A 23,290-nucleotide genomic window follows, 5' to 3' on the forward strand; every position below is an offset into this window, starting at 1 on the left:
TCCTAAGCCATGTTACTGCGGCTTTAAATGTTGTACCATTGTCAGAATACACCAGCATTGGTCTGCCACGACGAGCTACAAAATTACAAATCGCTTGAAGTACCTTAAAAACTCTTCCGTTTCGAGACTTTTCACAAGCTTCAAGTGGACGCCTCTTGTTAGCTGGACCCATAGCGAATAGGAACCGCGTAATCTACCCCTACAACGGCGTAAGGCGTACTCCCCGTCGTTCTGGTCACTGGGAATGCACCAGGAGGCGGGTCCTCCTCATGTTGCACCGTGCAAGGTAGCAATGTTCTCGCCTTCCTTGAAAGCAGTTCAATATATCAGAAAGAAACAAAAAATAGAGTCCAACGATGCGACCAAGGCATTCCAACAAACCGTTTGCATTGCAGAGGTCAAGTTCCGCGTTTTTTCCTCGCTCTGCAGCTGTCATCGACCTTTGAAATATCATCACCCACCACACATTTTCTTTGAAGTTCTTATCATACCGGAGTGGACTTTGTTCTCTTTCCACGGGTGAGCTCCTAATATTATGAATGAACCTCTTTGCGCAATTGTGAACTCTGTTAAGGTCTTCTGTAAGCTGTATTGCTCTAAAGAAAGCGTGTGACAATCTTTCTCAGGCTCGACGTGTGCAACTGCTAACACTTCTCGCGGTACTTTGGCTTTTGCTTGCGACTCGAGAGATGTTTGAACAAGTATCTCTGCTGTCCACTTTGTTTCGTCGTCGAGCTGATCTCCTCTGCTGCCTAGGGGCTAGGTCAGCTGGATTCTTTTCTTTAGGAACGTGGTGCCACTTGATATCTGAATGATCTTATATCTTTTCCACATGATTGTCTACAAACTGGCGTTACTCTCCAGCACACTCTATATCCAATAGAGGGCAACGCTGCTGTCCAGCCAACAATGCTGCTGTCTAACTCTCTCTTTAACGATCACTTTTATAACATGAGATTGGCTGTCATATGGCCTGCGACCAACTCCAAACGTGGTATGGTGAGACCTCTTTTGGCTAGGCGTGCATTCGCTGCCACTAACATCTGGATGGTTTTGGAATCTTGTTTGGTCAGTGCGTAGACTCCCTGCTTGCTCGCGACTCCGAAGCCGTGAAGGTGTATGTCTGTAATTGGTTCTCGGTATGGTGCCATTGGCCTCGAAAATGTCACCACAGCAAAAAGAGACTGTTCCCATAAGGACCATCGTTTCCATTGAACTCAGAGCACCGAGTGTTCTATTGATCTCTATGACATCATCAGGTCGTGTCTCCTCCCACTTGTCATCATGGGCTGACAGGACTACCCAAGAAGGAATGTGGACGATGCTAACCCAAAGACAACCTCTCCCCTATAACACAGCGAAATTACCCTGGGTACGAGGTTGGCCCAAAGAGCGTCCTGGTGAAGCGGAGAGTTTGGATGTCTTCATTTCCTCTTCTCCAATGAAACCGAAGGGCATCTCTTTCGGTAGATCTTATTCGAATTTGTAGAAGAGCTTGCTTAATATCTTCACTTAAGGCCACGGGCTTCACAGGGTAGATTCTGTAAATACGTCCCTGGATAGAGGCAGTCGTTCAGCGATTGGCTGCTTGGTTTCTCCCTGGCCGAAGCATACCAATCATCCGACGATCGTTACAGCTGTTCGACAGCTAGGGTTGTTGACGAACAATACTTCACTTTTATTAACTCTTGTCAAGGTCACATCAAGATTGTAGTCTGAGTCATGTGCCTCCACATTTGCGTTCATTTTTGGTCTTCCCATTGTATACAGTTATAGAAACACGCTTTTTGACCAATCAGCACGCGCGTATTATAAATGTTATTCTATAAATTAATAATGTTAAAAAAAGTCTATCGGTTCTCGACAATATCACTGTACACACGATATAAGTATAAGAATTTTAGCCATCGACTGCAATCACAGAATAAAACAACATTTGAGTCTTTTTAACGCGGATATGGACGGATAGCGACGGACGGACGGATGGATGGACGGACGGACGAACAGATAACTTACTTTACGATAAAAAGATTTTAAACGTCATATCCGCGTCATACCCGATTGGGTAATATAATTGATATACATTAGCTGTCATTTTCACACATATTATTAAGCAGTTTTCTTAAAAGCCTCGAGTCCTTTCTGATTCATTTCGACTTTCGACTTTCGACTTTCGACCTCCCTCCCCAGCGTTATACTATTGGAAAGAATCTTAATTAGCGTGGCATGCATAATGGCAATGAAGACTATTAGTTCCGGGCGTCACGTCCAAAAAAACAGTCCTCATACGGGCCCCTAAATGATCTAGATATATATATCGATCAGTCAACATAACCAGAAATTTAGGACATTAATTACCATAATGCCTTGAATATAATAATCATCATAATGAAAGATGGCTGCTTTGTTATAGTTGAATTATATAAGATTTGTTGAAATTAAAGCAACTTCCGTCTTACATATTGCAGTTGCCGAGTTCGATTCAAGACGAGCAGAAACTTGGCACTTTTATGACAATTTTTTCATATTTTTATCTTACCTTTAACAGGTTCCCCAGTAATGTCATCTCAGCAACGCTTTAGCTCCTTGAAATATAATGGTTAGCAAGTTGCTGAAATAACATTACTGGGGAACCTGTTAAAGGTAAGATAAAAATATGAAGCCGTCTTAAATAGAACTCGGAACTGCAATATGTAAGACAGAAATTGCTTCAATTTCAAATTTTGTCTCTTATATAATTCTATTATAACAAGGAAGCCATCTTTGATTGCGAAATCTTGGCATTATGGTAATTAATGTCCTGAATTTCTTGTTATGAAAAGAAAACATGCAAATAACAGCTAGGACGCTCAAAAGAAACAATTCAAAGTTAATATACAGGCAAATTGACTTTCTATATTTTTCTCAGTTTGTTCCTCCCAAATTTTCTCAAATATCGCAATTTATCTTGATCTGTTTGTATGACCTTTGCAATATTGTATTTTTATGTACTTACCGCATGACATGTACGAACCTGAAATTTTAGGAAGTATTAAAATATTTAATGCACTGTCATGTTTGTCTCTCTATCGCCCACATATCGACAGCATAGTTATTGTAAAAGATTGTAATATGAAACAGGTAGCTTTATAAACGGGATCAGTTTGACTGAAGCATCGCTTTTAATTCCTGAAATTCATCACGCTTTTTATAGCATTTACTTGAAATTTCCTAGTGTAAATCCGCTGTTAACTGTGAGGTGAATGAGAGCTAGACGGAAGAATTTGATTCATAATGATTTTGTTGACTTAGAAGCGACGTCGCTATAGAACAAATTGACCCGTCGACTTTTAGTTTGATTAAGGCTCTATTTAATTAGGGTGTAGACAAAAGGCGGGCGCTGACTGGCGGAAGCGGACTGGCGGACCGGTGGATTCTCACTGGCGGACGCGGACTGGCGGACCGAAAACGGTTATTTTATTAATTATTGTGTTATTAATGATTACATTATCACTTAACAATATTATTATACTTTTTGCTAATCATTAAATCCACTATTTTCTATATATTCTATGTGCTCTGGTGACAGGCTCTAATTCCTTATGGTATTTGCACAAGAGAGGGGGCAAAATATGGTTGTCTTTTCGTTAAGCATTCCCGGGAGTTTCATTTAACTCTCAGGTTCCATCATATTAGGGTCTATTCGCATAAGGCATAATCACTAAATCCCAAGGTCCGGGAATGTTTACTACCGTGGCACGTAAACAGTGGGTACTTAAAGAAAAGACAACCATATTTTGCACCCTTTCTTGTGCAATACCACAAGAAATTAGAGCTTGCCTGTTACCAGAGCACGTAGAAATTTAGAAAATAGTAGATTTAATAATTAAAAAAAAGTATAATTAATATCAATAAGTAATAATGCAATCATTAACAACACAATAATAAATAATATTATAATATAACCGTTTTCAGTCCGCCAGTCCGCGTCCGCCGGTCCGCGTCCGCCGGTCCGCGTTCGCCAGTCCGCTTCCGCCAGTCTGCGCCCGCCTTTTATCTACACCCATTTAATTATGGATGTGATAACAAAAGCTATGGTAAAAAATGTTAATCAGGTATAGAAATCGACCAACATACAACAATTTTAGTCTCACAAATGTGATATTATGCCAAGGAACTTTGCTGTGTTCAGCACGAATTTTTTGACAGGATTCCGAAGTTTTCGATTTAATAGTGACCAGCTTGTACCAATCATGACCGTATTTGTTTTGACATTCAAACTATTCATGACTAAGTCCACATGTCATTCATTACTTATAGGAAAGATTCCTTGCATCAGCAAATACTAGCAACGCAGACAAGAAGCGACAATATGAAAGGAAAATCCGCTTTTGTTACACTGTTTGTCATCCTATCGATACAATGGAGCATACAGGAATCGTTGTGCGGCAGTAGGTATCTGTTATTATAGAGGTCTCCCGCAATATTTTTTATATATAAAACTAGTCGCATCAGCTCGATCTTTTCGATCTCGTTATGAAATACTTGTAAATCTCTATTTTATAACATTTTGAACCCCCACTTTATAGCAATAAAGTATATACGATGCGTATAATTATAGCGTATCTAGGTATATCTACTATGTATTCCGCATATACAGAATTATGAACGGTAAATGCGGTCGTCTGGTGTATGTCGTAACTATACTCGTAACTTTAATACGCGCTGGCGATTCAAACCAAATCGTAATTTGTATCCCTATATACATAAAGTCAATTGAAACATATCCTAAATGCGGATAACTATTCTTATTTATTCAATATAAGTGTATCTATCTATTGATACCATATACTTTCACTTTAAACGTCAACTTCAGTTTATAAACGCCATTGCTGAAACGCAGTCTAGACAGTCATGCATTCTTGGCTTATTACTCGTGCTCTAGGAGGGCACGAGTCTAGGTTTCGTCGTGTGTCGGTCGCGTTTTGGACCTCGATGACCCAGAATGCATTGCGCACTTGACCCAGTAATGTATGACGAAATGTAATTATTCGACAATACAAGCCACTTTTACAAACAATACGGCAAAATATATTGCACAGAAGACATTACTACGGTGCGCGATGTATATTACGAGATATAATTATCCGACAATACAAACCACATTTTACAAACAATACGAAGGATGCAAAATATATATGCACAGAAGACATTACTACGGTGCAACATTTAATGCATATTCCATGGTGCGATGTATATTTTTAAATTCCTATATGAAAGCAAGATACATGATCGATGTTTTCGCAGTTTTAGACCTACAAATGCTTATAAGCAATCACACTTATTAATACCTAAATGTTTGAACCGTCGACTGACATTACGAACAATGCGAATCAATACTATTACAACTAGATTTTTGAAAGCTTTCGTCGAAACTAAAACACTGCAGTCTGCAGTCAATATATAATAGAAGCATTGACACAGTAATATGTCACGCCGTGCGGATTGTTTATAGGCTACCTATAATCGGCATTTGTGAATTGTGATAATAATGTAAATGTATTATTTTATACTTGTGTGATACATTTTTGTCGTGTAAGTTCTCCCAGGCCTAGGGTAACCATAAACCCTTAACTTACGCTATAGGTTCCCACAACACGCCATGATTGTGTCCCTCAAGTAATGCTATTAAATCCCTAAAACACAATCCCTAGAGCACGAGTGTACGCCTAAGCCGGCGTCTTGTTTGTATATTGCGGTCGGCTAATTTGCAACTGCATGCCACGGTGGGTTGAAAAAAGTAAAAAGAGTCGAACTTCATAAAAACAAGTTGTCATACTAAACGGCGTGTTAGTACAAAAAATATTATTTCAATTATTAAGTCAACTGACTGCGATGCGATTAAAATGTTTCATTAGTTCGCCGTTGCAGTTTAAAGGTTAATTGCTTAAACGCGAATTGGCAACGCGGCGCGAATTTTCAACGTTTTATATTTTTCAAAAGCAAATAAATTTTAACTTATCAACAATTTCTTGTAGATTACATAAAAATAATATAGCTACACTTATTGTATGCTCCCGAGGGAAATAGTGAGTTTTGATTTCCCAAGAGTCTGAATGTTTCCCGAGACGGAGTCGAGGAAAATATTGAGACTCGAGGGAAAACGAAACTCACTATTTCCCGAGGTGTAGCGAACGTTAAGTGTTTTGTTATATAGGAACAAGACATATTTGTTACACGACAATTTCATTTCAAAAAACTTTGTTATGATAATATGCGGGCAACAATTTTTCACTTGTTTCCCTGGCGGGAAACATTGCATTTATTTAAAGTCATGTGACTATACGAATGAACCAATCACATTTAAAATACACAGCACCTATATAACAATACACTTTGACTGCTCTATAGCGTCCATAGATTCCAAATTTTGATCCCAGAATTTAATTTATATGCTTCTTAAAACTGAAAATTCGCTTCGCATTGCCGCTTCGCGTCCAGTCTGTGTCGACCTTAATGCGGCCACCGAAAATTATCGTCGCGTATACGATATCCTTTCTGAACACAGTGGGCCCAAAACCAATTCCTTGCGAATTCGGTATTAACATGAAGGTTTGATCTTTTTTGATATTTTTACGAACCAGTAAATCTCTTTGTATTTTGATTCAGAGTAAATCTCTTTGTATTTTGATTCAGATTGTGTTTCGCATTAACGATTTTCGTGTACAATCATATAATAATTGCTCAGTTCCGGTTCCAAGCTAATTTTAAAATTGTACTGTGTCTGAATTCAGTGAATTCTACTATTTAGCTTTTTGAACACCCGTCGATGCTAAATTAAATGTGCGCATGCAGAGTGTTTGAGAAAACAGTCTTTCAAATTCGAAAAAATCTTGACTAAAAATCTATCTGAAGCACAAGCAAGGAATAAAGAAAATAACACTGAGATGGAACACTCTCTTATGTATATAAAAATGTTTATTACAAAGTGTACGTATATAGTGATATGTATAGCAGTACGTCACCAGACCTTGCACTAGGCATGGAAGAACTATAAAAAATTATAATGCATTCATAGTAGAATGCGGCGCAAGTTATCACAGTGATGAACTTGCGGTACTATACTTTATGGTACTATATATATTTCAAACCACTTTCAGCGATGGCATGTGCATATATATTAAACAAGATGCCCGCTAGGCATTAACCTCGCGTGCATGACTCATGAGGAGCGTCGGCTATTATAGTCATCGACATTCAGTGTTTCAGCATGCCCACCGGGGATGCGCATATCACTAGGGATCTGAGCATGGGGATACCCAAAACACGGGGATGCCCATATCAACGTGACAGCGAGACTCCTTGCTGGCTGAAAGCGAAACGCTGAACCATCAGGAATTGTCGACAGCACGTTGACCGTCTCCTCGCCTTTCTCTGCGATTACATACAGCTCCCTGGCGAGTCAAGGGATTATCGATAGCACGTTGGCTATCTCCATGCCTTTCTCTTCCATTGCATAAAGCTTCCTGGCATGTCAAGGAATTGTCGACAGCACGTTGACCGTCTCCTCGCCTTTCTGTGTTACATACAGCTCCCTGGCGAGTCAAGGGATTGTCGTTGAAAAACAAACGAAGGATACTAGGATAGCCATATTTCTCAAAGAGCTTGTCGAAATTGCTCGCTATTGATCAGGAATAGAGAAGCAATGAGATTGAAAACAGCAGGGTGAGCCGGCGAGCAGATCATGCGTCGTGGCCATCACGCCACGATCACGCGCTTAATTTCGCATTCAGTTTTATATATGGCGCTTAATTTCGCATTCATTCAAATATGGCGCCGGATCTTGGCCTCAACTGGCCTCAACCAATAAAATTCTCGACACGACAGAAAAATAAACGCTGGGCAAATTAAGACCTCGCTGCGCTACGCACGCGAGGTAATTATTGATAATGTTCGGCATTATGTCAATTTTATTTGACCTTTGTTTTGCCATTTAGTAAACAGAAAGTCCGTAGTTGATATAGAAAGAAAATAGTGAAGTACGAAAAAACCCGAAAACTTGTCAGAACCATTATCAAGCGCACTAATCGTATTGTTTTCCCTGTACACTTCCATTGAAATTATTAAAATACACTTAATTGTTATAATGCGGGAGAACTGAAATCTTCTGACTCGATGGCTTGGTTAATAATTAATTATTCTATTCCGTGCATCCAGGGGCCGGTTGTTCAAAAGCTGCGGTTAGCTTAACACTTGGTTAAATAAAATCTTGACATTAATTTTTCAAATCGCTTCTTTACAAAGATGAATATCTTTTACTATAAATATTTTCTGGACCAATAAAAGCCATATTTTGTAAAGGTTTCAAAACGAACAGCGGTTCAGAAGCGCTTAACTCTAAACTAAAACACTGGAATAAAATTTAGCCAATAAGGCCAAGGGTTAGCGGTATAACCTAGTTTTGAACAACTGGCCCCCTTAACACGAGGATGATTCAGAGACAATGAAATACGGAATTTGGCAAATATAGAGGCTGAACTGCATGGGTTTAAACATTGGCTTCTAAACCCCCGTTTACGCTACACTCAATTTATTGGCACATGCAGCACGGCTAAAATGGGTACCCGTGCCCATTTCAGTTGTGTTCGACCTTTGTTTTGGTAGCCTGAACTCTAAGAAAATTGGGTACGGGTACCAATTTTAGCCTAGCTGTGCCGAGTGTAGTGTAAACGGGCTTTAAAACGGTTGAACAGAAACATGTTAATTGGATGAAATCTTGGTTACATGCCAATTTAAACTTCCCAACCCGTTAAAGGCGCTTAAAATTTCGCGAGCGGTCTACGCATGAAGGGTTTCAGTATTGGTTTATATGGGAAACAATAGCCTAATAATCTGGACCAAAAATCTTCTTACCTTGTGATTTCACTAACTACTGAGGAAATCTGCTGTAATCGTATTCCAATAAATTTGCTAACAATTTTATTACATAGAGGAGGCAAGAGCACCTCCAGGTGGATGCTGCCCAAAGCGATTTATTGCAGATTGTTGTCCGTTTGCGGGCGATAATGAGACAATCCGCCCTTGTGAGGACCGCCCTACATCCTCTGCAAGCTCCAGCAGGGGGGTTTTAGGTGGCCTGTCATTTGACCCAAGGATTGCGTGCGTCCATTCCTGGAATACTCAGGCATGCGCAGGTGGATTCTTCCTGAATTCGACAACTAAGAAACCCCAACGCTGTCCACGTGGTACGTATTACCATAGACAATCCAGGAGACATGGCCTGGAAACGCTATTGCTTTTGCACGAAGTTTTTTTTTATGATAATTTAACTTTGTTTAACGTAAAACGATGTTGGAAGATGCGATGTGTGCGCAGTTAGTTGATTTATTGTGTCAAACATATTAAAGTATAATATATTAAATATATTATATAGTCAAATATATTAAACTAAGTTTCATTTCACCGGAAGTAACGCTTGCGATTTTTTCCTCCTTGTTGCTTACAGTTTACCAAAGTGTCCATTGTTTGCAGTTTACTAAAGTTTGTCAACTTTAGAAACATATGTCGAAACAATGCCAAGAAGAATATTCCTAGCATGCCCAGATAAATATGATAAATTTTTCAGAAAGTTCGTAATATTCTCAACCACTCGACCTTGCGGTGTTTTGAAACAACGAGAAATCAGTTTTGAAGTCTGTAATAATTTTATAGGGTTCTTTTGCCCTCATGATTTTCTGTGCATTATTCCATGTCCATCCGGCGCCTATTGCATCCCCAAAAAGAAGCGTAATGAAACCGTAAGTATTGCATTCTTAATATTCTTACCTAAATGATCACTTTGTGGGGACACCACATGTATAATGTATTCATGATATGCAAATAAAAAATTCCATGGTTTTCCTACAAACTGGTGATTTAATAAATTAAGTCGTAAATATTCCAATGATTTCAGAAACAAGAAGGACTGCGTGTGGTCAAAAATTTTCAGTTAAAAATTGATTTAAACTTTTCACTTCACTTTCGCTTTTACTAAAATTTTTCGCCCTCTTTAAAAACGGTTTGGCCTCGAACCTTTTTATGGTTTCAGTCCGGTTTTCCCTCTTCCGGACCTTGCAGCCGGTAAATAACATATATACCATGTAGTAAACGTCTAATCACGGTGGGGTGGCCTGGGGGTTATTAAAATATATATATTTATCAAAATACTCTCAACAAAACCTAATGTGTTCGTGAAATGGTGAACTAACGTGTTCGTGTAATCCTGAATATAGAAATAACAACTAACTACGTGGAACAAAAGTATTTATTGCTATTGTTCATCTGACCGTGACACGTGTTAATAGATGAGACTTACGTCATTGGCTAATCTGAATATTAATGTTTATCTTAACGCATTATGTGCTTACTTTGCCTATTTTGAAATCGACAGGAAAAAATGAAATGCAAGGGTTTCGGTGTTTGCTGTGGCAAGAACGACCCACCTCTTATAATGAATATAACAGGAGTGAAAAAATGCATTGGTATTAAGGATAAGAATTGCGCGTGTGGTGGAACATCAAAACCTGAGCCTTGTCCTGGTGGCTATTACTGTCCAACAACTGATGTTAAGATTGAGTGTAGCTCCGGTCACTATTGCCGTCCAGGAAGTGTTCAACCGGATCCATGTCCGGTAAGCATGTCCATTTTGAACGATTCAGGTTTATTTCAAGCAGTAAGCTCTGAATGAATGTGAAGTAGGAATTTCTAGCAGTAATTGACCTACACAGACCACCTAGCCTGTAAATAACGTTAACGTACATTTATTTATTTATGCGCCTGCTGTGCCTGTGACCTAATCGCTCCCCTTCATGTTCACCGATAATACGATGAAAATTTGAATGAGCTTTTGTTAGGTTTTTTGACTCTCAACTTGATATTCATTCTCTTTTTCTAGTGGCTTACGGATTGCGATAGAGGAAGTTCAGCTCCAATCGCCAACTTCATTGCTCCTTTACTGAACCTCATCGTCTTAATCATATTCATATGTCTCGTTCTACTTTATCGCAATAAGCAAACGGTCAAATTTTACTGGGGATTATACTTCGCCCCTCGTAAAGGAAGGGAACGCTCCTCAACGAGAAGCTTTCATGTCAACGAAGGTATAGCTCATAGTACTATCAAACTTGGAAACCTTGGAGACATGGATGATACTGATGAGGATATTAAGCCAAAGTCGTATACAATCGACATCAGCTTTGAGAATCTCGGTTTGACTTTGAAAACGGTAAGTTGTGCAATCTTTTCCGGAAAAGGGGTATCGTACGTATCACACTAAACTCTAATACCACTCGAAGGATATAACTCAGAGGAAGAAAATACTTTCATTTCCATTTAATTAAGTATAAAGCATGAAATATTTCACTGGGTTTTTTTCAGTGGCGTAGCCAGCCTGACGATTTAGTCATGCAATGCAAATTTTATGTTATCATCATTATTCATTTCTTTAGAAATTCATTGTTTTCACACTCAATGAACACCAAAATATTAGCATAGCATGACTAAATTGTCGGGCTGGGTACGCCACTGGGTTTTTTACGTTCAAAACATCATGAAATGTGATAAATTATATTATTTACTTTTAAAATTAATAAAAAAGATTTTGGACGCACATTTGAACGTATAACCATACAAAAATCATGAAATAAGCCTAAGAGCATGTAAAACAAATATTTATAGACTTTTTACAGTCATGGTAAACTGAATGTAAATTAACGTATTCCGTTGTTTTAAAATCATTCGTTAAATGTACCTGGCGTTTCAGCAAAGAATGGCACGATACACTTTTGGTTCGATACGGTTTTGCATATTTTTGTCCAATGTTCAAGGTTATTAAGTCCATTAGTTCAAGGTTAAATTACCTCCTCGCTCTTTTTGAGCTGTTTGCTTAAAAACTTCATTTTACAGTAGCGCAGACAGCCTGACGATTTTATCCCGCTATGCAAATTTTAGGTTAATATCTTTATTCATTTCCTTAGAAATTCATTCTTTTCACAGTGAATGCCGGACTGTGATTATTAGCATACAAAATACAGTAGTCCCCCGCTAACTCGAACTCGCTTAACTCGAACTCCTCGCTAACTCAAACTAAATCCAATTCCCCTTGAATTTGACAGTGTTTTTTATAGTAATTTACTCCGCTTAACTCGAACTCCTTCGGTTAATTCGAACAATTTTTTCCCCGGGTTGAATGTATCCGGTTAACTCAAACTTTGATTTCGAATCATAGATCAGCAAACTTTAAAATGTGAGAAAATAGCATTTTGACAACTAGAAACTATCGAAATAACAACAAGTTAATCGGTGTATGAATGTATAACTGATTTTAAGTTTCATAAGATATTTTGAAGTGTCACGGTCTTTATTGATCTAGTTTTTTTTATTTTCTTTTGTATTCTTTCGATCTTTTTAATTTTAAAACGTTGTCCGCTCTCGGTGACCATTCATATTGGTAGGTATGATATCTCTTGAAGATTGATTCGATAGGACTTTATACCTTATTGTATTACTTAAAATAAACGTATAATCTGACACCAACTGCGGTTAACTCGAACCCCCGGTAACTCGAACAATTTTTCTTTCCCCTTCGGAGTTCGAGTTAGCGAGAGGATACTTTATTAGCATTGCAGGGCTAAATTGTCAGACTGCATGGCTGCGCCATTGTAATTTCGGCTTAAACTTGAACTACTCCAACCAAAATCCTTGTGACGAATTTCGATTGTTTTTAAAAGATGTAGCTAATTTCTAATGTAGTGAAATATATTTTGTAGGCAAAGGATAATGGTAAAGTTGTGTTAAGTGGAGTTACAGGTCATATAAATTCCGGTGAAGTAACGGCTGTCATGGGACCTTCCGGGGCTGGAAAAACAACATTCCTCAACACGCTCAGTGGCAAGGCATACTACGGGGTAATTTGTACTACCAAGCTTATATAGCGAACTTGGGTCATCAATTTGTAGAAGACATCACGCGTGTATTCGTTATAGGCAGAGCTTTCTGTCTGTTAATCGTGGCCTCCATCACTGCAACTAACTCCAGTTTACCAAAATCTAAACGTTACTTCTTATCACGGTTTGCAAAGTAACCCAACTGTTCCATCTATCTTGCAGGTCGCTGTTGTATGTTGTCATTATATAGTGTATATTTACCTAAGATCATATCTAGCACATATACTGTACATCGTTAAACATGACCAAAAATAAACTTTGTTGCCGTGCGAAAGCCTTGTTTTAAAACGTTTATACATTATCAGCCGATCCTATTAGTCATAACGAAAAACCGTTTTTGTGATCCAGCCATAGCCATAGCTAGAAGCTTAATTGGGGTCTGTATATTCGTAAATTCATCTTATGCCTGACTGATTTCTTTTGTACGCTATTGTTCCTGCGGTAGATAAACATGAATATATGAATATACCCCCCCCCCAATTAAGCGGTCTAGCTACGGCCCTGGATGCAGCTTTTCAAACGAGTAGATGCCCCTCGGAACCGTTCAGCAACAAGTGATTAAATTTATTGTATATTTTTTATTTTAGAATGCCAGAGGGAAAATAATGTTTAACAACAAATTGGTAAAAGGAGTAAAGAAACTCCGAACAATCACCGGATTCGTTCCTCAGGTGTGAACCGTGAACCCCTTTTTCTTTTAAAAATCTGCATCATCATCGTCATCGTCATCATCGTCATCGTCATCACCATCTGCCTGATCAGATGTTTATCCGTGCAAGCAAGCTTAGTTTTTCACTCTCTTACTTTCTATAGGAGGACACGATGCACAGGAATTTGACAGTCCGTGAAATTTTGTTTTATCAAGCTAAGTTACGTTTACCTGAAGGAACCGATTCTAACACCATTGATAAAAAGATACATCAGGTAATGTTGATGTGTTCACGATGATGATGTATAGATGCCAGGGGCATCCCGATAAAATATCCGGCAGAACTGGCGATTTCTTGCCGCTTCAATATCCATTATGAGCCGATGGTAACCGGGACAGGCCCTGCCGGAGAATGCGCGAAAATGGGGCATCGGTTTCATGCATCTGAAAATTTGCATTTTCGCTGAGCATTTTGAATAAATAATTAAGTCACGTTTTCGAATCCAACATTTCGCTCGAGAACGTTTGCGAAGTTTTAGAAATACCCATTTTCCAATTAGAACTGCCTTGGCTTTGGGCGATTGAGCTCTAGGACACGCAAAAAAATTTTGACGCTATTTTGTTCACGATTATATAAACAGGCGTAAAATTCGTACTTGGTACGGTTGACGTAAAATTAAAATAATTGAAAATTCCAGAGACGTCGCCGTATATGTCTAGCGCAGAAAACCTCTGAGTAAGGTTACTAAGAAAGGTAAATTTATCCTGTTATTTAGACACTCCATATTCTAGAAATTTTGCATGTAGCAGATTCCCTTATTGGCGACGAGGTAAGTGATATCATTCATGTTATCAAGGTTTTCACGCGAATATTCAGCCTTTTGGCAGAAACTAGGCTCTTGCATGAATTGAAGTGAATGCCTAATAGGAACTATTGTTTATTTTACGTATTCCAGATCTAAGATTTAGGTCACGTGAAATCAGTGTTCCACAAACTTTTTCTACCCGATATGTCCCAAATACTTAGTTCTTAACGATACATGTGCATACGTCTAAAAGACATTTCCAAAGTGTCGACCAAACCTTTTTATACAGCGTGTATGTAGCTTGGATATGAGGATTTTCGTCTTCTTGATTATATCAGAATTAAGATTAACTTAATTATATCCAAAATGAAATCATCCATCACCCAACGGCTTTTTTAACCCACATAACTAAGCCAGCATGCATGAAACGTCGATCACGTATATGATCATACCTAAACTTGTAGGAAGCGCGAGGTATTTCTGGTGGACAACGCAAAAGAGTAAACATTGGAATGGAGTTGATTGCAGATCCAACATTGTTGTTCCTTGATGAGCCTACAAGGTTCGGAATTAAACATTTTTCATGTCATGGATTGTTAGGTTGCTATATGCATTTGCTAAAAACCCACTATTATCAGTCAGCTTGACATTAACAGACAGTCATACGTGAATAGCAAAAGGCAAACACACGAAAATTTAGTTATTGTCGGGTGGTTATACAATAAATAAGAGCTATTGTTATATAGGTGCTGTATATTCTAAATGTGATTGGCTCATTCGTAGTCACATGACTTTATAAAAATGCAATGTTTCCCGCCAGGGAAACAAGGGAAAAATTGCTGCCCGCATATTGTCATAAAAACGTTTTTTGAAATGAAATTGTCGTGTAACATGCATGTTTTTGTTCCTATATAACAAAACACTTAATGTTCGCTACACCTCGGGAAATAGTGAGTTTTGTTTTCCCTCGAGTCTCAATGTTTTCCTCGACTTCGTCTCGGGAAGCATTCAGACTCTTGGGAAAACAAAACTCACTATTTCCGTCGGGAGCATACATTAAGTGTATATTATAATCCCCGAGCCGGTGCGGAGCACCGTGCGAAGGTGCTAATTCCGCTCGGATACTTACACCCACGATGTGAAAATGCGAAATCAAAGTCGTCCGCCATTATGCAATGGACCTCACGCCATTGATGGTCTTCTACGTTATGCGCATGCGCCAGTGTGAGCTACCAAACTCCTGATTGGTCGAGAAAAATTTATATTTTCAAACGTCAAGGAATAACTGTCGTTCAGCAAAATTTATATTTTAATAAATATGGAATATATGTATTTTTACTAAATTAGAGGGAAACTCGAATGAGGTCAGGACTTTTCACGGTTTGACAAATAACAAGACCAAATTTTCGACCGAGTTCACCGTGTATAATGATGTCGGAAGATTTTACACTTGATAATATTTCATCCGGCTATAGGCGGCCCAGAACTGATCTCGCTGACCTCGCGCGACGCTCATGTAGTCTGAACAGTCTCATATAATGACAAGGTAGGCAACTCTCACGCTAAATAAGCTAAAAACGCACGCCGGTTAACTCAAACACTCAGGGCCGTGCCGACCGATATTTTATTGGGGGGGTGTCACAAAATTTTGGGCCCCTCAACACTTTATCGACTTTTGGGCCCCCTTAAAAGTCGCAACCTATTTAATGTTTCAGTAAATCTTTTACAGTTACAAATAATTAGAATCTAACCATTGCAAGTTTAATTTTGCCCAAACGAAGGAATGTACAGTCATATCAATTTAAATAATGCGCCTGTGTTTAATTCCAGACCACGCCTTGCCAAGGTTTTGGAGATCAACCTTCTCAGCCAAATCTTTTTCGCATGCCAAAAGCATAAGAGAATCAAGTCTTTTATTGTCCATTGAATTTCTACAGCGGGACTTGACAAACTTAAGCTTACTAAAACTTACGTTTTGAATAAATGAATAAATACCCGGCTTAATTTGTCTTTAATCCTGCTTAGAATCTTTCAATATGATGAAAATGACAGACATTTGAGCCCACAGTTGATGTGATCAAAATAAGCGCAAAAAACTTCATGTAAGTCGTGCTTCAAAGGGGGAGAAAACGAGAAGAAAACGCTAGTTTAAGAAGACATTAGGGGAGAAAACCAGTTGAAAATCGAAAAATGTTGGTTATTTTCTTCATAAATATAATTATTTTTAGCTTTGTTGTTAAATCAAATAACTGAAATAAGGCAAGTTCTTCCCCAAAAGCAGGGCCCCTTAGGATTTATTTTGGGGGGGTGATACACCCCCCACACCCCCCCCACACCCCCCCAGGAGGCACGGCCCTGCAAACACTTTCATAAAACCGCAAATATTTCATAAAATTATAGCGAATAAGAAAAAAAGAGTAAAACACATTAAACTTGAATAATAATTTTTACTACATTTATACGATATTTTTAGCATTCAAATGTATTCTTATGCATGTATAAAACGTAAATGTTTTTTAGGTTTGTGGCAAATATATTTCAAAATTCATGCTGGGGACACCCAGCCATACCTTCATCATATTTTTGAATTGAAAATAGAAAGCTGATTGGCTCTTTTTCCAACTGACTAAACTCAAAACTAGCTCAACCAGTGCTAAACTATTGGACAGCTTTCCATATACGGCAAGCCCTGCCCTCCTCAGCTATATTTTTTACTGTTTTTGCAAGCATCAAATAATTTCAGAAACCAGTTCTTAGCTCAGAAGATCTACTTCATCCATCTTTTTAAAAATTTTCAGTCAAATTGGACATGGCCCTAAAGGTTATGTTTAAATCAGGATTTGTGTGTCAAAAATTCGATTTCCCTATCGATTTACTCATTAAAGTTCGACATGACACTTGCCAAGCAAGTTCGGCATGCGCACATTAGGCAAAAGACCGTGTGGCTGGATTTGGCTTCAGTTTTATATCTGTATATAGCTAATCTGTGAAAAGACTGTTCAGACAACATGAGCATCGCGCGAGGTCCTAGGTAGCCCAAAGGTATTTGTGTTTTAATCTAAAGCGTCCATCCAGTTTAATATCGCCGTCTGTGACGTAAACACCAATTGCTATATTTGTTTAATAATAAGATACAAATATAGCAATTGATGTTTACGTCACAGACCGCGATATTAAACTGGATGGACGCTTTAGATTAAAACACAAATACCTTTGGGCTACCTTGGGCGAGGTCCGCGAGATCAGCTCTGGGCCTCATCCGGCACAGCTTTTTGTGGTAAACACAACTTAAATGTTATCAAATGTATTACACTATAAATCTGAATGTGTTATGTGATAAACAACATTATAATTTCATTTATAAAGCCCGTCCTCATAATTAAAAAGAAAGAAAATCAAAACATTCCCGTGCAAAAACCAGTCAAAGCGTAAACATAAAACTTCGGAAGTTGTATGAGACGTCTGATGTTATATTTCATGGTAATTAATAATTAAAATAACTTACCATAACACTGACTATAGATTAGCAACTTAACTTCCAGAAAAAGGTAAGAATCTTGTCGTATTTTTGCCATTTTTTCACAAAAATATGACGGTAAACTTTGATTCTTTAAAAATATACGGCCGTTGCGAGTTGCTATGACTACATAGTTTCCACGTGCAGAAAAATATTTCCATACTTTTCTCAATTTCTATTTCTCACATACCATGTGCCCTCCAAAACCCCCAACCCACATAAATTTTCCAACAATCATGTTACCATCCCTACGCTTAATAATTTCATTTGACCGAGGCGAGGGGTTGCTGCATGCATGTATTTCTTGTATTATTTGTTATATCCATTAGCGTGGTTGACATATTCATATACTGCATTCATGTTTTAAATTATTCATTTCTTTTCAAATTGATTGTTTTTAAAAAACTTTTTATACCGTCTGTGAACATGATTATGAATATGTCCACGCCACTTATCGATGCTGGCAACGCCACTGGTTATAACAAATATATAATACTACTTTCTCGTGTAGTGGCCTGGATAGTACTTCAAGTTTATCTGTGTTGAAGTCTTTGAGAGCTGTTGCTGAACATGGCAAATTAACAGTCTTGTGCGTGATTCATCAGCCTCGTTTCGAAATATTCGGTGAGTGTAATTCGTCAATATTCGTATCGTGATTGTTTGATTTGAGTTCGTGCAGTAGTTTTAGGTCGCGTCAAGAGAAAGTGTGCACATGCTACATGTTTTAAATGATGTCTAAAATTTATACAAAACTTCACTCATCTAGAAATGTTTCACAACATCTTGCTTCTCGGTAAAGGAGGTAAGACGGTCTATCAAGGAACTGTGCCTGGTGCTGCCGACTATTTCTCGTCTCTCGGCTTCAAAACTCCAGCTAATGTCAACCCCGCTGACTTTTACATGGATGTAATCGGAGGTTCGGTAAATGAAAAGGACATTGATCTATTTGAAGCCTGGAATAAAAATTCTGATCATGCTGAAGGAACTGCTTCTAAAGACCGAAAGGCTACATTGTCCTGTTGTGGAGACGAGGGTATGTACGAAATAATTTTACTAAAGCACGGTTCATGTATGGATGGCACAAACGTTGAGAGGTTGTCTATGTTTAGTATTTTTTGTACTCTCTTTAAAAGAAAAATACGGAAAAATTGCATTTCTTTTTGGCCTGTTGTTTACGATTAGGTTTGGCGCACTAAATTAAAAACCGCAAAAATACCAAACTAATTCACTTTCTATACTTTGGATATAGTATTGACACGGTATTAGTGTAGCGACATGGAGAATATTTCCATAGTATGGATTTTGAAAAAAAAATTCCAATTGGTGTCACTCAGTGTTAACACAGTAATAAATAACATAAATTATTTCAAATATTTATCGTTTTCCAGTGACACGTGCGTTGCCCAACCCGTTCTGTCAATTCTTAACGTTTACTCGACGAGAGTTTTTGCTCCAGTTGCGGTTGGTAAAAACATTATTCATTGACGTTTTCCTCGTGTTCTTTGCTGGTGGTGTTCTTGGAGCATTGTACCTGGAGGTAGGATATGCCTGTTGCCGCGATCTGAAGGCGATTTTCCACTCCGCGCAATTTTTCGATCGAACGAAATTTCTTGCTCGATTTTGCTTTCAATTATCACCAGGGAAAGGAATCCGCTACGGTCAAATTCTCACAATTCAAAAGAAAATGGAGCGAAAAATTTCGTTCGATCGAAACATTCCGGCTTGTGGAAAACTGGCTGTTTGCATACCCTCGAAAATCCAAAAGGCGGACATATCATTTTACCTGTGATGTAGAATTATTCAGCATTTAGAGCAATTTCGATTTTTTAAATAATCTAATTTTCGACTGACAGGTGTCGTTGAGAAAATTTACAGCCCTCACCCGTATGAGTGGAATGGCCATAGGTCTGACATCCATGTTATCATCGTTAAGATGTTTTGGAAATCACAGAACTACGTTTTGGAGGTAATTTTATATAATATATTTTAATGTGCTTAGGGCTTCAGACAATTGTCTGGAATTTTTACTTTCGTTTTCACCGATGAAAGAATGAACAACATCATTTTGAATTCCAATCAATGTTCTATTCTTAGTTTCGTAAATACAGCTATTTGCAAGGCACCGTTAACCGTGAAGTTCATACCGCGTTTGTTTACGTTTCAAACTTCTGGGTTTTACCGGAAACGTTGAATGTTAAACTATAAACAAATCTCGTTACACAGTCATATTTCGACGGTTTTGGCAGGTTCCGCCCAACTGTCAAAATATCATAGTATAACGTGATTGGTTCATAGTTTAACATTCAATGTTTCCGGTTAAACCCAAATGATTGAAACGTAAGCAAACGTGATAAAAACTTCACAGTTAACGGTGGCTTGCAAATAGCTGTATCAGCTAATAGACCCTTTCGATAATTACGTCATTACATTATCGTTTTAGATTTAGAACCACCTTAAATAAGATGGATTTCTAGTTTTACTCTCTCGAGCCGTGTGTAAAAGTTCAAAACATATTTCTTCGACACACGCATGAAAAGAAACTTTTCATTTTGCCTTATATTATAAGTGTGCAAAAAAGCCATAACTCGAGAACGAGGTTTTCGGTCGCAGCCTGGTAGCCTCGTTTTAGTGTCACAACTTATTTCCACACTTATTTGTCAAAATTTAAATTTTTTCTCATTCATGTGTTGAAGAATGATGTTTTGCATCGTTGCACGTGGCTCGTGAGAGTAAAACTTGAAATACATTTCATTTAAGGTGGTTCTAAATTTAAAACGTTAATGTTGTGGCGTCATTATCGAATGGATCTATTAGAGGATTTTTCTGAAAGACATTGTTTTTGACCATCTGCTTTCTTTGAGAGTTGGTGCGAATTTTCTAAGGGGTGAAAATTTTGTGGTGAGGAAAAAGAGGTAGAAACTTAATTTAGGGGACGGGTGGAGCAGCCATCGGCTAAAATTATAAGAGCCTTAGACTGTTTGAACTTGTAAAACAACTATAAAAACTCCAAATGTTGCAATTTTCTGGACAACTTACAAACACGAATCCAAACATATTGTCTATTTTTTCCGTCCTCCTTACTTGAAATAAATATCACATATTATTATTTAACATTTCAGTGTTAAAAAAAACTAACATCTTTGTTTTCAATCTTTCAGAGAAAGTGCCGCAGGAGTTAACCGCGTTAGTTATTTTTTAGCAGTAAATTTTGCCCAACTTCCAATCTTGGCATTGATGCCGCTGGTGTATCTCAGTTTACTTTACACTCTCACTTCACCCAGATGTAGGTATACTATAGCTTATGGGCAAGACCTAGAGTGTATTTTAGAGAAATTAATGCTACATTACTAGTATACTATGTAGTCAACATATCCGTGGCTGTTTTAATACGCATGTAGTTTTGATCGAATACACCGGGAAGAGTTTGACATAGCTTTCCAATCGGAATATAACATCCCGAGGAGACCAGGGCTGTAGCTTAATTCGGGAGGGAGGTGCATATTCAAATACTTTTCTTATGCCCGACTGATTTCTTTAGAAAGTTATGTCCATACATTATGCAAACCGGAATAAATGAATATACTCCCCCCCCAATAAAAGGGTCCATTTCCGACCTTTTTCGGATTTTTTTACTGCTGCGCGAAGCATCCGCACATAATACATGTATGCATAGTTAAAACAAGGAAACTCGATTATTCATTGCTGACTCATTTTTTTGTTATTACGCTAGATAGTTCACAGTTGAAATATATAACGCAAAGTTTTATTACTTCCTCTTCAATACGCTACTTGCATGCATACCCGGACGCGATAAACAAGTCTCAGTTCCTCGGTGCTATTTTTCCTGTCACTCATTTGCGAGAAAATCTCAAACATTCTTTATAATTATCCCCTAGCCTACTTCGCAGCCCATTATGCCGGAGTTTTCTGTGCTCAATTATGCTGTTCTGGTATTGGTTATGCCATTTCAACGATATTTAATCCCAAGAGTTCTCAAATGGCCTCAGTAGTTGTCGTTTTGGTCATGGCCATGGTGTCAGGTGAGTAAGATATCAATCCGGCATTAATGAGGCGAATAAATGAATACCCAGATGACCTGATTATAAAAGTCAACCAATAAGAAGGCAGATCCTCGACAAAACTGAATTATTGTTTCCTTCATCTGATCTGACTTTAATGCTTGGAGATTTTAAGTATTTCTATTATTTTTAACCCAACTGTAAATTATAATTTAAAATTTTCGCCTGTCATGTTTTTGTTTAAAAAACGGGAACAAATAATTTCAAGCGTATGATAACTCTTTGTCGAGCCGCCTCAGGACGTCATGCATTATCTCAGGTCAACTGGACGCAATGAAATTTTTGCAACTTACAATGCACGCATTTCTGCTTTTGAGAGGTCTCAATTTGGTAATTACAAAACCTTTGCTATTCACACTTCATTTGAAAATTCTTCGACGGAACGAAATTTTTCCTCTAATAGATATTATTTTTAATTTTGATAATTCGACCGTAGCGGATTCGGTCACAATTCAAAAGAAAGTCGAGCGAAAAATTTCGTTCCATCGAAAAATTTCACTTAGTGGAAAACTGGCTTAACACGACCTTAATTCTTCGCTCGCTTTATGGGAATATAGGTTCCTCTCCAACATTGTGTAAACTTGATGAATTGAAATTCTTTGGACCACTTGGTTATAACCTATCTTACATCCGATGGTTTGTTGAGGCCATGTTCGAGAAAGAAGCTTTACGATATCCAGACGTTGTTCGACCAGTACGAGATGCAATTGCGTTCTCTGACCATTATACCTTGGATGACAATTATGCTTTCTGTTTAGGAATGATACTTCTCATGGCTGTAGTGTACCGCGTGATTGCGTTGCTTTTCTTGCTTTTTACTAACCGTGGAAAGCAGCAATAGATTAAAATAATTTCGCAAAAAGCATCATAAATTGTACCACATAACAAAAAATTTTTGGAATGGTTTAAAATATTACGCGACAAAACAAAAATCACGCATAAATTATATGAAGCTTCCTCATATTTTCATATTCATGAAGCTAGTTCACATTTTATACTAAACTTTGTATTTGTTTATTATTCATTTCAAAAGAGATCCACCATTCAATTTCATAAAGAAAGATGTAATATAATCATTAGCATAGAGTAAATAATTCACCATTATACAAATTATTAATATCATATAGTTCGAGTATATTGAATATATTAAATGATAATGTTATGGCCGGTGATCGAAGAATATAGACTTGTTCTAGGTCGACTATAGTCTATTTATTATTCACTGTATATTATATAATCTCCGTTTTGATTGGTTAGCCATCTACAAATTTATTAAT

General features: G+C 37.9%; 1 protein-coding gene across 1 annotated transcript; it reads left to right on the forward strand.

The window, feature by feature from the left end:
• Positions 1 to 4,086: 4,086 nt before the first annotated feature.
• Positions 4,087 to 23,290, forward strand: LOC114536750 (ABC transporter G family member 24-like). The gene is made up of 17 exons (XM_028558103.1): positions 4,087 to 4,430; positions 8,970 to 9,224; positions 9,691 to 9,776; positions 10,409 to 10,648; positions 10,913 to 11,242; positions 12,786 to 12,923; positions 13,550 to 13,633; positions 13,776 to 13,886; positions 14,388 to 14,441; positions 14,882 to 14,979; positions 18,446 to 18,558; positions 18,701 to 18,967; positions 19,323 to 19,471; positions 19,788 to 19,900; positions 21,093 to 21,217; positions 21,831 to 21,974; positions 22,571 to 23,290. Exons 1-17 carry the CDS (start codon positions 4,280 to 4,282, stop codon positions 22,852 to 22,854), a joined length of 2,742 nt encoding a protein of 913 aa, XP_028413904.1. The 5' UTR covers positions 4,087 to 4,279; the 3' UTR covers positions 22,855 to 23,290.

This window comes from Dendronephthya gigantea, unplaced genomic scaffold (assembly GCF_004324835.1).
Source record: "Dendronephthya gigantea isolate DGI-Jeju-01 unplaced genomic scaffold, DenGig_1.0 000144F, whole genome shotgun sequence".
NCBI lineage: Eukaryota > Metazoa > Cnidaria > Anthozoa > Malacalcyonacea > Nephtheidae > Dendronephthya > Dendronephthya gigantea.

What these genes read in the sequence shown, in the direction of transcription:
- LOC114536750 (XM_028558103.1), top strand. Translation starts at nt 4,280, where the DNA reads ATGTCATTCATTACTTATAGGAAAGATTCCTTGCATCAGCAAATACTA. An exon ending in TCACCGGATTCGTTCCTCAG is followed by an intron (nt 13,634 to 13,775) that starts GTGTGAACCGTG and finishes TACTTTCTATAG; the next exon opens with GAGGACACGATGCACAGGAA. An exon ending in TTCCTTGATGAGCCTACAAG is followed by an intron (nt 14,980 to 18,445) that starts GTTCGGAATTAA and finishes TTTCTCGTGTAG; the next exon opens with TGGCCTGGATAGTACTTCAA.